Here is a 16,905-nt window from a genome sequence, read left to right on the forward strand (position 1 = left end):
CTGATCTGAGAGAACATCTGATCTGAGAGAACATCTGATCTAAGAGAACATCTGATCTAAGAGAACATCTGATCTGAGAGAGAACATCTGATCTGAGAGAACATCTGATCTAAGAGAACATCTGATCTGAGAGAACATCTGATCTGAGAGAACATCTGATCTGAGAGAACATCTGATCTGAGAGAACATCTGATCTAAGAGAACATCTGATCTAAGAGAGAACATCTGATCTGAGAGAGAACATCTGATCTGAGAGAACATCTGATCTAAGAGAGAACATCTGATCTGAGAGAACATCTGATCTGAGAGAGAACATAATTTGGTGTAAACATTTATTGGTTTCAAACTGAAATAAAAATGACTTGCACCAGCATTGAACAGCCTTTCAGAATCCACACATTTTTCTTTGAGAGAAATAAAAGAAAAAATATAGATATAATATATATTCAGTTGTATAAATGTGCAAACTGTTCTGTGTTTTTTTTTCCAGTGACCCAGTAGGTATAATTTAAAAATACCGTCTTGACGACAGATTTGACACTGTTTGGCCTTGAACTGGGAGAGGAGCGAGAGGATGACAGGATGGAGAGAGAAGGAGAAATGAAGAGATGGACAGCTTCGGGGTTGCTTAAAATACGTCGCCAGTAGAGGAGTGTCATTTTTTTTTCTCTTTTATTCTCTCAAACTTTTTTTTAAATTAAGTTAAAAACCAGGGATGTCAAAAAACAAAAACAAAAAAAAAATAGCCATATTCATTCTCATCTGTGCCTGTGACCAACAAGTACTGTTCACTGTGAGAAGAGAACTGATTGAATTCTTTACCTACTATATAAATTATTTACAAGGTGCGGGTCTTTCTTTTTCCTTTTTTCTTTCTTTCTTCCATACAACAGTTAGACACTGGGTTTGTGTCTCAATTTTGTGTTTGTTGGGAGAATAAAGCAGTAGACTCTGGAGAGAAGGCACGACAAGAGACCCATTGTGTAGCAGGGAGGGGGGGGTGACTGTGATGTTCTGGCCACAATATGGGCAAGTGGCTGGTGGGTAGGTGGGTCATACTAAGATGCCTGGGGGGGGGGGGGGGGGGGACTTTGGTGGAGATAAATTGAAACATAATGGGGGGGTGCTTAACAAGCACAGCGATAGAAAACCGAGCTTTTGGATCTAACTAAAAAAAATGCACAACTAGAAAACAAATCTTTAAAAAACAAAAACAAAAAAAAACACAAAAAAGAAAAAGAGGTTGCCCTTTGATATGTTCTATCCCATTTCCCCAAAGAGAGCAGACGGGCGGTTATTTGGAACTTCACTCGTGGTTTTGTTTGGTGGTGGCAGGGGCGAGGGCTAATATTGGATCAGCTGCAGATACGTCTTCCTCCTGCCCCCCCCCCCCCCCCCCCTTCAAATTGGCTAGAATTTACATAGACAAAACATTCCCAAAAGAGTCTCTACAAATCAAGTGTAAAAACAACCTTTTTGTACATCAAACCAACGTCGTCGTGAGAGTGCTGGGGTCGCGTCAGGGGGCGTGAGGAAGTGGCGCTGGTGAAAGGGGGACTGTCGTCGGAGCTGGGGTCGGCCCAGGGGGGGGGCGCTGGTGAAAGGGGGACTGTCGGAAGGGGGTTTGCGTTAAAGCCAGAGGGCCTCCAGCCACTGCGTTCGACAAGAGCACCCCCCCTATTGGGAGCTGCTGGCCGAGACCCTTGCTGCTCGTAGCGAGTCTGAAGGCGGCGCGGGGGCCGTTATGGTGGAGGGGGGCGCCGTGGGCGGTGGGGTTTCTGGAGGTGGCCATGATGGTGTAGGTGGCGGCTGGAAGCATGGGGTTAGCGTGGTGGACACCGTTGGCCCCTGGCTGACCGTCTTGGTGGTGGTGGTGCCCCGGCAGCCGGTGGATGTTGGGCCCCGCCCTGGAGAGCTCGCCCAGCAGCACAGAGTTCACCGACCTGGGGCTCCGACTCCAGCTCCTCCCCTCCTGCAGGTCAGTCACCTCCAGCACCTGCCCACTCACTGCCTCCACAAGGGGAGAGAAGGGCAGCGTCAAACAAGCAGCCAAGAGGCGCCAGTGAAGTCACAACAGGCCACAGGTAAGAAACAGAACAAAGGAGAAACTACAGTTTTGCATTTAGCTGAATTTACACAAAATATTATACAAAATATTGGGAGTTTGGCAAAACAAAAGTTTCAACGTCAAGAGTATTACAGATGCCTCTGTCGTCTTTCTGACAGGGCTATTTCCTAAGATTACCTGATTCACCTACACTGAGATCTGTAGACGAGGCTCTTTCCTAAGATTACCTGATTCACCTACACTGAGATCTGTAGACGAGGCTATTTCCTAAGATTACCTGATTCACCTACACTGAGATCTGTAGACGAGGCTCTTTCCTAAGATTACCTGATTCACCTACACTGAGATCTGCAGACAAGGCTTTCCTCGGCGGTTTCCTGCCACGCCCGCCGCCGTGCCTCATTCCCATGGGTACCTGGGGGTCAACCAGAGAAAAAAGGTCAAATTCAAACCTCCTCACGTCCCATATTTGTGTTCATAGTCAGGCATGTGTTGGAGCGTCAAGGCGGACGCTTGTGTCGACTGGTAAAAGGTTTCCAATGGCATTTTTTAACCACTAGTAGATTAAATTGGCGCTATAGAGCACAGTAGGAGAAAAAGGGGTCCCTTAACCCTTTCACTGCCACACTACAGAAGTTTTTTTTATTTTTTTTATCCTCTTTTTCTCCCCATCCCAATTTAGTCGTTATGCCAATTCCCCCCCTCCCCTACCTGGTTGTTGTGCGCATGTTCCTCCTACTGGTCGGTACAAGGGAACCCTGAAGTCTACCACCTGCTTCCTCCGACACATGTGGAGACAGCCAGTGGCTCTTTTTTCACCTGGCAGCGAGGACTCTCATTGGTGAAGCGTAACGCGTGGGAGGTCACGCTGCCTTCACCATTTCCTGCCTTTTGCTGAGCAGGCGCCCAGACCTGACCTGTAGGCGTCGCTGTCCACAACACCAGATTACCACCCTCGACTTTCCTCACGCTAACTCAGCCAAACGAGTTAGTATGACGACCGGCCCAAGCCGCAGGCAATGCTGACTCCGGGAGTCGAGACCGCAGCCTCTTGCATTGGTGACAAGCTCAATCTCCGCTACGCCATCCGACCGCCTTCACTACAGAAGGTTAACGCTTTACTATCACACTACCGACGGTAACCGGCGGTGGCAGTGAAAGGGTTAACCTTCTGTAGTGCGGCAGTGAAAGGGTTACACATGCCCTTGTGCATTGATTTGATCGGTCTAGACCAGGGGTCGGCAACCTGCGGCTCTTTAGCCAATCAGCTGCGGCTCCCTGACCAATTAAAAAAAAAAAAAATTACACTTTTTTTTCTCATTACCGTATTTCTTTTTTGTTCTCTTATTTTGGAGATCGATGTCATACTGTGACACTGAAATGAAAAAATATTTCATCAACTAAAATATTTCATCAACTAAAATATACAGTACATCACACCCTGCGCCTCTCCCTGCCGTCTGCAAGTGGCTAATCTTGAGTTTCCGACCCCCCAGTAAGCTAACCATGGATAAATCCAAAAAAGGAAAGTCTGAGGAAAATAGAGGGTTTAATTCAGCGTGGACAGATTCATTTGCTTTCACGACTAACGATGCAGACTTACCTGTATGCCTGATATGTGGTGAGAAATTTGCGAACAACTAACCATTTATTTTATTTTATAGATTTTCCACAAATAAGGGAAGGACTCAAATATACCTGAATAGTTAAGGGTTTTATTTCAAAGTCGGTCTACACAGCCAGTTTTTTTTTCTCCTCTTCATAAGAGTTTGAGGTTTCCCTTTGTTATAACAGGGAAAAACAGCAATAAAAAGTCAAAAAATTTCTTTTTGTTGCTTTATAATTCCATTAATGCAACAAACTGTGTGCTATAAGTATAACGTATAATAAATCACAAATTACTTTGGGTATGCAATTGTCAGGCGTTTTATGCTAAATGTGGGGTATGCTTGGGGATATATAAAACGTTATACACCGTTATCTTCATTTTAAAGGTCAACCTTCACGTTGTATTTTTGTTCAATAAACAATGTGGACTAGGCCAACAGTGACTTTCATGAAGAATGGAAAAAAAAAGTATTGAAATTGACCCAGTTTTAGCGTTTTTATCAAACATTTTGTCTGCCCAACACAATCACCACGCACGTGCATATTTTAATCAATGGTTCATAACGTGCGTGTGTAATCGAAATGATCGTCACAACAGGTGCAGGGCACCAGGGGGCTCACCAGGGGGCGCTGAGAGTCACACACAGCTAGTGGCAGGCACTGATATATGCTTGCTACTACTAGCCGAATGAAAATGTATCTGTTTCACCCAACACTATTGCTCCGTGATTATAGCCACCCATCTCTAAAGCCACAACCACGTTACCATATTTGTAATAATGTAAATCATTGTGTCGTTGTACACATATTGTGTTTATAATGTTAGTAGCTAACATAGCTTAGCTTGGTAGCTATTGTGCTAACAAAATATCCCGACATCCGGCTCGCTGGCCGGCATGAACGGCCGACCCAAAATGGTTCTCTCCTCTCTGTACACCCCGTCCCCACGGGTACCCTGCCGGGGGGCCCATGGACGCGACAACGGCGACAATGGTGGCAGCCTGTAGGGTGTTCGAGCCCGTAAAGGCTAGTGGTACACGATAGCTATGAGCTAACAACGGCCGCCGCTGTTGTCGCGTCCACAAGCTCCTCCGCAGGACACCCGCGAGGACGGGGGCACACAAAGAGGAGAGAACCATAGGCTAACGTCAGTGTAGTGGTCCCGACTGTAGGCAGCAGGGACCATAGGCAGGGACGGCGGAGCTATATAGGCTAACTGTGATGCACCGAGTGGGCCACCATTGAACTAGTACTATGACCCGGACGGGCAAGGCATTTCCTGAAGTGACGTCACGGCCGTGCTAGCTTTTAGATTCGGCTCATTAATATGCACCTGTAGTGACGTCGGCGTTTGATAAGCTTTTTTGATTCGCGCGTGCATGTTATTCGTGCGTGGACCTTTTTAACTCTTTCAGAGTGGCATTTCCGGTGTCAAATGGAAAAAAATAAATAATTAAATTATATACCAATGATGTAAACTACCCATAATTGATCAGTAGGGTTTAACCTGGAGGTTGGGCTTTAAGGGTAAATAGGTTGTGCGGCTCCCTGAGCATTTTATTTTGTGGAAGGGGGGAAAAGTGGCTCTTTTGATAGTAAAGGTTGCTGACCCCTGATCTAGACACTCTCTCCCAAAGAAGGGAGAACTTGTTACAACTTCACCAAAGAGTACAACTTAACACGGATGGGATGTAAACATTGAGAAAATGGCTAGAATTCACTTAGGTTATACAAGGCAGGGAACGTATTAATTATTAAGTATTATTACATGGCGTTTTCACATTTGTCGAAATGCTTGCTTGTGATTGGTCAATAGTCCCCCCGACAGCGGTCATTATTACACAATAATGACCGCTGTGGGACAATAATGACCGATGTGCGCAGCTGTTCGCAATCAAGCCCACATCAGTGCAGCAAATCAGACACACCTGCCGCGGCTGCACTGACAGCGGAGTGTGTGTGACGATTACAGAGGAGCCAGAACAGAGGCTGCCCGCGATAATAATAATCACTTTATTTGGGCTGACGGAGCCACAGAACTGCGATTTGTCAAATGAATTAGGTATATTGTTAGTAAGTTAGCCATGTAATAAGCGGGATAATGTATAGCTTTACTCGGTCATCATCGCAAAATAATTGACCTTCACTGACGTTTAAAACACCTCGCCGAGGCAGCTCGGTATTTTAAACTACGTGTCGGTCAATTATTTTGCGACAATGACCTCGTAGCTATACATTATCCCTTACTTATTATTAAGCGTATTAAGTAGATTATAAAATAATAACAGACAAACGCTGTCTATTCTAAAGTTGTTTGTTGAATATACTTTATTAATAATGCAGGGAGAGTTGATGGACAGGTGCATATATGGACTCACCTGGTGACCAGGCACCATCGGGGGTGCGTGGAGGAGAGGGGGACGGATCTGAGGGTTATACTGCAGGGGCTGTCCCAGCAGAGGGTACCGCTCTCCTAGGAAGCACACACAAAATAGGATTATTAGATTATATATTGCATATATTTAGCATTTAGGTTTTTTTAGATTATATATTAGATTAGATTTAGATGATTGGATTATTAGATTATATATTGAAACAATTTATTGTAGGGCAAATATAACAAGAGGGCATACATACCCTCATCACGCACCTTGTTGCCCATATGCACATGTCCAGAGTTAATTATATTGAATTGTTATATTGTTTACACTGCTTTTTTATTCTATTTTTTATTTTTATTTTTTTTTTTTACTTCTCCACCGTACTATACTTGTCACCTGTACCATGTCTTATACTACCAGTAGCTCCCCTCCCCCATGCTGCTATGATGCCTGAATTTCCCCAAGGGGATCCATAAAGGAATATCTCATCTTACACACACAATCCTTAATTTCTGACTTTATCTGGAAAGACCAACTTTGATTTGACCCAGATGGCTCTACGAGGCCTCACCTTGCCCCGGCACGAAGGGCAGGGAGAACTGGGGCATCCTGGGCACGGAGGCCAGGCCGGGACGGATGTTCTTCACATTGGTCAGGAGGGTGGGGGTGGGGGACTGGGCGGGGGAGGTGGAGGGGCTGCCTAACTGGGGACTGCTCTGTAGAGAAGAGAGAGAGAGACACCATCACTAGAATAATAACACTTTCTTCTGTGGATGGCACCTATCATACAAGAAGTGCAGCTCAAAGTGCTTCACAGTAGCAAAATAATTAAGACGGGCATAAAATGAGCACACAATGCATAAAGTACGGACAGTACTTTATAAAGTATAAAACAAGCATCAAAATAAATCAGTTCTTCACATTAGGATCCAACATCCCAATATGCCTCTTTGTTTACGGTTTGATCAATTAAAAAATATACAGTAATACGAGTAAAATAGACAAGAGTAAAATAGTGCAATAGCGCACTGCAATAAAATAGTTGGTAAAATATAATAGACAATAAATCAATAAAATAGCCCTAATTTACAATAATCCAAGTGTCGATGTAATGAGTCTAGGTGGCACAGTGCAGAAGAGGTAGTAAGATAAAAAATAGCATAGAACTGACACATGCATTTGAAAGGAAGTGCATAAAAATGTACTACAAAGAATTAAGGGTTTATTTATTTTAATTGCTTTTCTTATCGTCGACACGGCCTACAAAACGAGACCAAAACCTACAATACATTTCTTCTACTTGCAAGTACGGTTCATCCAGCCAACACCAGATTATAGCTTATATCCAGAAGTCATAGTTGTACAAAAACTGTTAAAACAACTCGGAGCCCTACCGTTGGCTTGGGTCAGTATTATTCACCACTGCGATGAACAACATGGACATTGCACTGTTTCCCTGCAACTACTGTATGAAGTGACAATAAGTGCTTGAGAGTCTGCCTGAAGCAGAACTACTTCCCGAAGCAATCGCTATCACTTCATAAAAGTAGTTCCGGGAAAAGGTACAATTCATCACAATGATGAATTATACTGAGCAAACGGTGCAGCTCTGTGACGTGGGAGTTCCATGACTTCTGGATACGAGCTATAATCTGGAATACTTGAAAATAGAATAGAAATGCATGAACGTACACCGTCATGAGTCGTATTGGTTGTCCACAGCGATGTTTATCTAGCATGGGAATTTTGTCAAACATTGTCAAAATTCACAACACTTAAAGTCTACTTAAAAATATGTAAAGAAAAATTCTCAGATGTCATCTAAATATAAAATAACTAAGAATGAACACTACAGTTGGTCCTTATGGGCCTCAGTTTGCTCGGAGCAGGGTAAATCTGCATTTTGCTATGATGCCCCTCTAGCTCATGAAATTACAGTCCTTAAAGCTTGAGATTCTCCCCTCTGTTGCAGAGTTTAAAACCTTGATCTCCAAACTTTGTCAATCAAGTTGTACATGTTTTAAACTCTTAAGCATCAGCCCCAATACGGGGCAATTTTAGTTTTAGTTTTTGACTGCATACTTTATTTTTTGCAAAGCGTAGCTTTATACTTTTTACTTATAGCACATGCATGAGCCTGGTCTCTTTTGAAAGGTAACATTCTGAAGTTGCTAAAGCACAAAAGAATAATCACTTTTAGTGCTAATGAAATAAGAGTAACAGAGGTTTGAACACGCTGAAGTAAAAGTTGTGTGTACTCACATTTCGGTTTAGTGGTTGCCAGATTCCTGTTTTTAAGTTCCAGCATAGAGGTAGTAGCTGGAAAACACAGTGGTTCCATAGCCTGAAGTCTTATGTAGTACAGGTCCAAATTTTATAAAAATCCATTCAAAGGTGAGTGCGGTAATGTGTGATGTGTGTACTGGTAAAAATACAGCGTGATTATCCAAAATGGCCATCCACTTCCATTCATTCCGACGCTTGAGTTACAACAGACTTCGTCAACTTTCACCACCTTCCCCCACTCTCACCCGCCCGTCTGCGGTATCTTTCGGAGCGGACGCTCGTTGGCTACAATGGTGATCGATCATTTTCACCATCAGCGGTGATTGGTCAGTTCTAGACTGTTCAGAACCGGAAGTGGTCATTTGACGGAGCGGCCGGATATATCGTCTTGTAACTCGAGAAGCGAAGCACGCAATTGGTTGAGTGTGGTGGCGATCGAAAGGCGGAAAATTCACCTTTCGAACAGTGTATTGGATGATCTGCAAAAAATGCAGCCCCGACACGGTAGACGAGCGCAAAGTGTCGAGTGCGTGACGGCCCGCCCGATGCATAAGAGGTTTTAATGCGTTGTTATCCTTACTCATCTTATCGTTATGATTTTATATGCCTTTTTCCTCTGTATGTAGGCCTTTCAAGTTTAAATAAAGGTTTGAAATAAAATTAAATAAAAAATAATAATTTTTTTTTAAAGCACTGGATTTGTATCTGTACCTGGGAGGTGTCTATCGCCGAGAGCTCTGTGGACTTGGGGCCTTGCTGATGATCCAGGCTGTAGTACTTGCGTTTCCACTGGGGGGGCGAATGTGGCCGCGGCTGCTGTCCGGGGGGCAACGTCAACTGCATCATCACCATACCGCCACCCGGTGGAGGGGGGACACCTGCGCGGGGCACAAATCAACACGCACGCACACACGTCAAATATCCGCTTTGGAATTCAGCTTAAACAACAGACATGTCTTTCATAAACATATATAAAGCTTTATACATGACTTAAACATGATAAATAATGATAAACAAACACATTAATTGGTAATGATATTTGGTGCAGTTTGCACTTTATTTAATCTTCATTCATCTCCATTGTAAATGTTTGTCACCTAATCATGTGTCACGTCAAGCTAGTTAATCATGTGCGACTTCAAGCTACAGTTAATCATGTGTCAAGCTACAGTTAATCACGTGTCAAGCTACAGTTAATCATGAGTCATGTCAAGCTACAGTTAATCATGAGTCAAGCTACAGTTAATCATGTGTCAAGCTACAGTTAATCATGTGTCAAGCTACAGTTAATCATGAGTCATGTCAAGCTACAGTTAATCATGTGTCACGTCAAGCTACAGTTAATCATGAGTCATGTCAAGCTACAGTTAATCATGAGTCACGCCGGGACTTCCGGTATGAGAGCAGACGGGTAACACACGTGCGAAAGAGCTCCTGGTCAAATGAGTAAAAGAAACGGATAAAAAAAGACCCGAAAAGTAATTAAAAAGGAAAATGCTCACGAGAAGTAAGGAAGAGACAACGATTGTGAAGGAAATAGAAATGGAGAACATACGAGAAGGAGAGAATCCGAAGAAACAGAATCCCCGGAGCGAAGCCAAGAAAAGCCAGGCGAAAGAAGGGGGAGGTACCGCTGAGGCAGACACGGTAATGCCAGGATGGGCCGTGAACATGCAGGCCGGGATACTGGAGAACATAACAGCGGCGATAAAACTGAACACGGACACGATAAGGAATGATATTGGGAAGCTACGGGAGGAATTGAGGAAGGAACAGGAGGACTTCAGAGGTGAAATGAATACAGAAATCAAAAGGGTGGAGGAGAAGATGGCGGAACAGAACAGAAACGTGACCGAGTTACAGACTAGGACGGCTCACGCGGAGGAATGGAACACGGAGATACACGAGGTATTAACATGTGTGATTCAGAAACAAGAACAGATGGAGACAAAGATGTCGGACATGGAGGGGAGGTCACGGAGAAATAACATCAGAATATGGGGACTGAAAGAAGGAGTCGAAGGGGAATCGGTGACCCTATATGTGGAAAAACTTATCAAAGAACAAATGAAGGAAACGGGACTGGAAAAAATGGAGATACAGAGGGCCCACAGGGCGTTGGCTCCGAGACCACAACCGGACAGACCTCCGAGGGCGGTGATTATTAACTTTCTGAGATTCGAGGTTAAGGAATTGGTACTCAGAACCGCGTGGACCAAGAAGATTGAAATCGAAGGGAAAAGACTATCATTTGATCACGACTACTCGACAGCGGTAGCGATAACACGCAGGTCCTACGCGGGACTGAAGAAAACCCTGAAAGAAAACGGAATGAGATTCCAGTCACCCATGACCTCGCTAAGGATTCACTGGGGGGAAGGAGCGGCGATGTACGCGACGGCACGAGAAGCGGAGCGAGAGATGAGACGACGAGGGATGCGGATGGCGGAGGACGGAGAAGGAAGGAGGCGGGAGGAACAGACGCGGAGCCTGCAGCAGAGATTGGAAGGAGCCCGCAGGTGGATCAGAGTGGAAGACCGAAACCGGAGGGAGGAGAGAGGAGAAGGCGGAGGTGAAACGTGACGGAGCGAGGACGGAGACGGATGAGGAGGCCAGACGGAGAGGAGGCGGGAGGAGACGAACGGATGAGTACACGCACAAGAGATTGATAAAACTATTCAAATAGAGACAAAGTATAGAAACTGAAATAACATATGCATAAGCACACATTCCCAGGTAGAGGCAGGATATAGAAATGAACGTAACATATACATGGACACATAATACACAAGCTGATGGAGGAAATAAATGGAAATATAACTAGGTTTGATAGGCGAGACACAGACCATACTGAAACAGATACATAGAAACACGCTGTGAGTAACACAGTTGGGAGGGATTAAGGGGATAAATGGACATCACATAGAAAATAGAGAGGAAAAGAAAATAATAAGGGGTACACGGGAGACACCGCACACGGATATGGGAGGAAGGAGGGACAATGAAACATATGAGTCACATTGAGAGGGAACAAGAAAAGAGGGTCTTTGATCAAAAGGAAGGACAGAGCGCTTTTGACCAGGAGCTCGAAAGCAAAAAAAAAAACAGTAAGAAAACTGGACAAATATGACGAGCGATTGGGGGCAAGGGTTTCAAACCCCCAAGCCGTCAGGAGGGGGCCCCTCGCTAGGAGGGCAATTACCCCTCACCCACCAGCAGGGGACAGGGGGGGGACACAGGGACCCCCCGAACACCTTGGGAGCACTTTATGTAAAGTTTATGTTTTTTATTTATGTTAATCATTATATGTATTCGGTGAAGAGAGCGGAGGCTCCAACCGGAGGGGGGAATGAGTGTGACATGGGGGGGACTGACAGACGAAAGAAGAAGAAAGATGACAAGGGTTAAAGGTATAAAAATGATGTCGTTAAACGTTAATGGAATGAATAATGCGATAAAAAGGGGCAAAGTGATGTTGAAATGTAAAAAAAGTGAGATGGAAGTGATTTTTCTGCAGGAGACACATTTGGTAGCACAGGGTCATGAGAAACTGAAGAGATTTGGATATGAAAATGCATACTATAGTTCCTTTGAACAAAACCCGAGGAGAGGAGTAATCACGTTAATCAAAAACAGTCAAATTTGAATTGATCAAGGAAGTAAGAGACAAGGAGGGAAGGTTTGTTTTGGTGAAGGGGAAAATGGAGGGCCAAATGGTTACGTTAGTAAATGTTTATGCACCCCCAGAGAGTGAGAGGGATTTATATGAGACCATTTTTGACATGATAGTGATGGAACTAGAAGGGATATTGATATGTACGGGAGATTTTAACGTAGTACTGAATCACAACCTAGACACCACGAGTACTAGAAAAGGACGGGCGCCCATCAGTAGATATATGAATATTCAGATGACGGAAATGGGAATTACAGACGTTTGGAGGGAGATGCACGCCATGGACAGGGAATACACACATTACTCACACCCACACGTGACGTATGCGAGAATAGACAACTTTTTGATGACGACGGGGGACAGTTACAGGGCACGGGAGAGCAGTATAGGAGTGGCGGACATATCGGATCACAGTGCCATATATCCGACAGTAGATCTAGAAGGGAGACGGAGGAACACGATTTGGAGACTAAATGTAGGAATATTAAATAACAAAGGGGTGGTGAGTCAGATCAAGGAGGAGATAGCCAGATATAAGGAAGAAAATGACAACGGGGCGGTAGACCCGAACATTCTATGGGACACACTGAAGGTAGTGATAAGGGGGAAATTGATGGAAAAAACAGCAATGCTGAAGAAGGCCAGAACGGAGACATATCACAATCTGATAGGGAAGCTAAAGAAGCTAGAGGGGAGACACCAGATATCAAAAGAACAGGAAACGCTCGGAGAAATCAAAGAAGTAAAGGCCAGGATAAATAGGGAATTATTGACGGAAATAGAAAAGAAAGCGAGGTTCATGAAACAAACGTACTATGAAGGGGGACCAAAAGCGACCAGACTGTTGGCTAGGAGAATTAGAACGCAACAGAAGTTGAACACGATACACACAATAAGGGATACAAAGACTAATGAAATATTGAGGGACCCAGCTGAAATAGAGAGGACATTTAGAGAATACTATGAGAAATTATACACACAGCCAAAAGCAGCGGGAGAAGAGGAAATAGAAACATATCTGGAGAAGCTAGAGTTACCATCGATAGGGAAAGAACAGAATGAAGAGTTAAATAAAATAATTACGGAACAAGAACTGGAAGATGCAATTAGTAGAGCTAAAAACAACAAGTCTCCGGGGAGCGACGGATTCCCATCGGAATTCTACAAGACATTTAGAACTGAATTAGCACCCATGTTAGGGGCGGCGTTCAGACACACGATGGAAGAGGGGAAAATGCCCCCCTCGTGGAAGGAAGCCATAATCACCACGATACCGAAGGAAGGGAAGGATAGGGAATTATGTAGTAGTTTCAGACCTGTGTCCATACTCAACGTAGATTACAAGATGTATACATCGATAATATCAAAAAGATTTGAGACGTTTATGCCAGACATTATAGATGAAGATCAAACTGGATTTATTAAAGGGAGACAGACACAGGACAACGTGAGAAAGACATTACACATAGTAGAGGAGATACAAAAACAAGGGGGTAGCGCGGTACTGATTAGCCTAGATGCAGAAAAAGCGTTCGACAGTGTGAGCTGGACATTTTAATATAAAACATTGATGAGGTTCGGACTGAACGGGAGGGCGATTTAGATGACCAAGGCGCTATATCAAGAGCCGACAGCGAGGGTTAAGGTGAATGGCAGCTTGACGGATAGAATCAGATTAGAGAGGGCTACCAGACAGGGATGTTGTCTCTCACCGACGCTCTTCGCCGTTTTCATAGAACCACTGGCACAACTGATCAGGCAGACCGAGGACATCAAGGGAGTAAGGATAAAGGGAACGGAATATAAACTAGGCTTATTTGCAGACGACGTGATAGTATACATGAGGCAACCAGAAAAGAGCTTCCCGGCACTGATGGATCTACTGAAGGAATATGGTCACTACTCAGGATACAAACTAAACGTGACAAAGACACAGACCTTAGCATGGAACTACTCTCCAACGACGGAAATTAGAGAACAGTACAGGATAAGATGGGACATGGACAAGATTAAATACTTAGGGGTGAACATCACGAGAGGGGTGGAGAAACTGTTTGAGGCGAATTATACACAGATAAATCAGAACATCAATAGAGACCTAGAGAGATGGACAGTAATGCCCTTGGACTTCAATTCAAAAATAGAGGTCATTAAAATGAACATACTATCAAGGTTACTGTACCTATTCCAGTCACTACCGATACAAATACCACAGAATCAATTCAGGGAGTGGGACAGACTGATATCGAGGTTCATATGGGTGGGGAGAAGACCACGGGTCAGATATAAAACACTACAACTACCAAAGGAAGAGGGAGGGATGGCAGTACCCAGCCTACAAGATTATTACTATGCAGCACAACTGAGAGCAGTGACGTGCTGGTGTAACGACAGATATGAGGCAAGATGGAAAGACATTGAAAAAGAAGGGGAGGGATACAAGGTACAAGCTCTGGTGGGGGATAGGGAACTATTTAAAGAAAAAGAGGGACTATTAGATCCAATCACCAAATACACCTTGACCATATGGAACAGAGTAGTAAAAACACACAAATTGGAGAAGCAGTCAGGGGTCCTGAGATGGGTAGCACATGACAAGAGATTCAAACCAGGGAGGTTAGACCATGGATTCAGAAGGTGGGAGAGGGGGGGGGGCAACAGCAATATGCAAAATGATAGAGAAGGGAGAAATGCAGACACTACAAAAATTAAAGGAGAAATTTGGACTAGAAAACAGGGACCACTTCAGATATCTACAGGTTAGAGACTACTACAACAAAGAAATAAGGGGGGCCAAAGACGAGGAACAGAATGGAATAATAAAGATGATAGTATGGGCATACGAAGGGGGGCAAGGAAGAGTAATATCAGCAATATACCGGGCTATAATGACCAGCAAGGGACACACGACCGATTACATAAGGGAGAAATGGGAGAGAGAGCTAGAGATAGAAATAACAGGGAAGGAATGGGGGAACATATGCGAGGTACAACATTCAACAACAGGATCGAGAATATGGAAAGAATTTGGATGGAAAAACATAATCAGATTCTTTATAACCCCAGAGCTGAAGGGAAAATATGCACCAACACAAAAAGCATGCTGGAGGATGTGTGGGAAGGAGGGGGCAAATCACACGCACATATTCTGGGGATGTCAGAAGCTGAAGGGGTATTGGGAGGAGATAGGGGAAGCAATGATCAGAATATTAGGATACGGGATACCACAAACAGGACTGGTGCTTTACTTAGGAGACCTGACACACGAGGGAATACAAGGGGGGGACAAATATTTAATAAAGATAATGTTGATAGCGGCCAGAAAAGCAATAACGAGACTGTGGTATAAGGAAGACCCACCGACAATAGCAAAATGGGTAGGAATAGTGGAAGAAATACAGGATATGGAAAGGATAACACACATGCTGAGGTTACAGGAAGAGAAATTTGGGGAAAGTGGGAGGATTATAAAAGGAACGAGAACGACATCACAGAGGAAGAACCAAATGCAACACAAGAGAGCGAAGGGTAAAGGAGGAAAGATGTTCAAGCAGGGTCTATGAACCCATGTCACACACCTGTACTTTAGTTAATATTATCTATTTTGTTTTTGGGATATTACAAGTGCTGAATGCTTTTATACCTTATTATTTATGTCTGTTTAACGGTGTGATATTAAATATTCAGGGATGATGTGGTTTGTGTATGGGTGAAACAAAAGGCAAAGTGAAAGTTAATAAACAAGAGAAAAAAAAAGAAAGGACGAAGGAGAAGGGAAGAAAGAAACTCAAGGAGGATCTCTGGACCCAGATCACACATACAAACCTTAGTCAGCATTTATTGTCTTTGAGTAGGAATTACCTGTTTATGCCTGTTTAAGGGAGATACACAATCAGCCTTTGTATCAAATACCTACATTTACATTTACATTTAGCTGACGCTTTTATCCAAAGCGACTTACAAGTTCTGTACGACAAGCCATCAGGAAGGGCACAACTCTATCAGCTGAGCAACAATGTTCATCAAAGTGTTGAGTGCTACAGTGTAGGTTAGTTTATTAGGACAAGTGCATGACAGTACGGTTAGTTAGGGTTAGATTTTTTTTTTTTTTTTTTTTTTTTTTTAATTCAGATAATGGTTGAAGAAGTGCGTCTTTAGTCGACGGCGAAAGATTGGACGTGATTCGGCTGTCCTAACTGGGGTGGGTAGTTCATTCCACCATTGTGGGGCAAGGACTGAGAATAGGCGACTTCTCTTTGATGACCCTCCCGGAGCTTGGATAGGAGTAGGTCTGAGGCGGCCAGAAGATGCAGAGCGTAGGGGTCTTGAGGGTGTGTAGTTAGAGACCATTGACCGGAGGTAGGCGGGAGCGGTTCCCTTTGCCGCACGGTATGCTAGGTCGAGGGCCTTGAAGCGGATTCGTGCAGCAATGGGGAGCCAGTGCAGGTCCCTAAGAAGTGGGGTGACATGGGCCGACTTCGGTAGGTTTGAGATCAGGCGGGCCGCTGCGTTCTGAATGAGTTGAAGAGGCTTAGTGGCAGTGGCCGGGAGGCCAGCGAGCAGTGCATTGCAGTAGGGGAAACAACAGTAGGGGAACCAGACAACTAACAATGTGATACCCATGTAAATATTTATGTGCACTGTTTTTTCTTTTTGTTTTTATTGTGATACTAGTCTCTTAATTTTTTATTATTTATTTTTTGTAAGTGCTGTCTGTCTAAATAAATGTTAATAAAAAATTTAAGTTTAAAAAAAAAAAAAAAAAAATCATGAGTCACGCCAAACTAGTTAATCGAGTGTCAAGCTACAGTTAATCATGAGTCATGTCAAGCTGAGTCATGTCAAGCTAATTAATCATGTGTCACGTCAAGCTACAGTTAATCATG

At 43.9% G+C, this 16,905-nt stretch overlaps 1 protein-coding gene across 2 annotated transcripts in view; it reads right to left on the reverse strand.

Moving 5' to 3' along the window:
* Positions 1 to 337: 337 nt before the first annotated feature.
* Positions 338 to 16,905, reverse strand: part of r3hdm1 (R3H domain containing 1) — a 205,484-nt gene continuing 188,916 nt past the window's right edge. Inside the window, exons 19-24 of one of the 2 annotated variants that reach the window (XM_084314656.1) lie at positions 9,055 to 9,221; positions 8,320 to 8,376; positions 6,629 to 6,773; positions 6,055 to 6,149; positions 2,396 to 2,483; positions 338 to 2,007 (exon numbers count right to left, since the gene is read on the reverse strand). In XM_084314656.1, the coding sequence (XP_084170782.1) occupies positions 1,520 to 2,007; positions 2,396 to 2,483; positions 6,055 to 6,149; positions 6,629 to 6,773; positions 8,320 to 8,376; positions 9,055 to 9,221 (1,040 nt within the window). In that variant the 3' untranslated portion in view covers positions 338 to 1,519. The remainder of the gene's footprint in view (positions 2,008 to 2,395; positions 2,484 to 6,054; positions 6,150 to 6,628; positions 6,774 to 8,319; positions 8,377 to 9,054; positions 9,222 to 16,905) is intronic. The other variant, XM_084314657.1, reaches the window with a different exon arrangement.

The sequence above is a fragment of the Notolepis coatsorum genome, assembly GCF_963971535.1.
Source record: "Notolepis coatsorum genome assembly, chromosome: 5".
NCBI lineage: Eukaryota > Metazoa > Chordata > Actinopteri > Aulopiformes > Paralepididae > Notolepis > Notolepis coatsorum.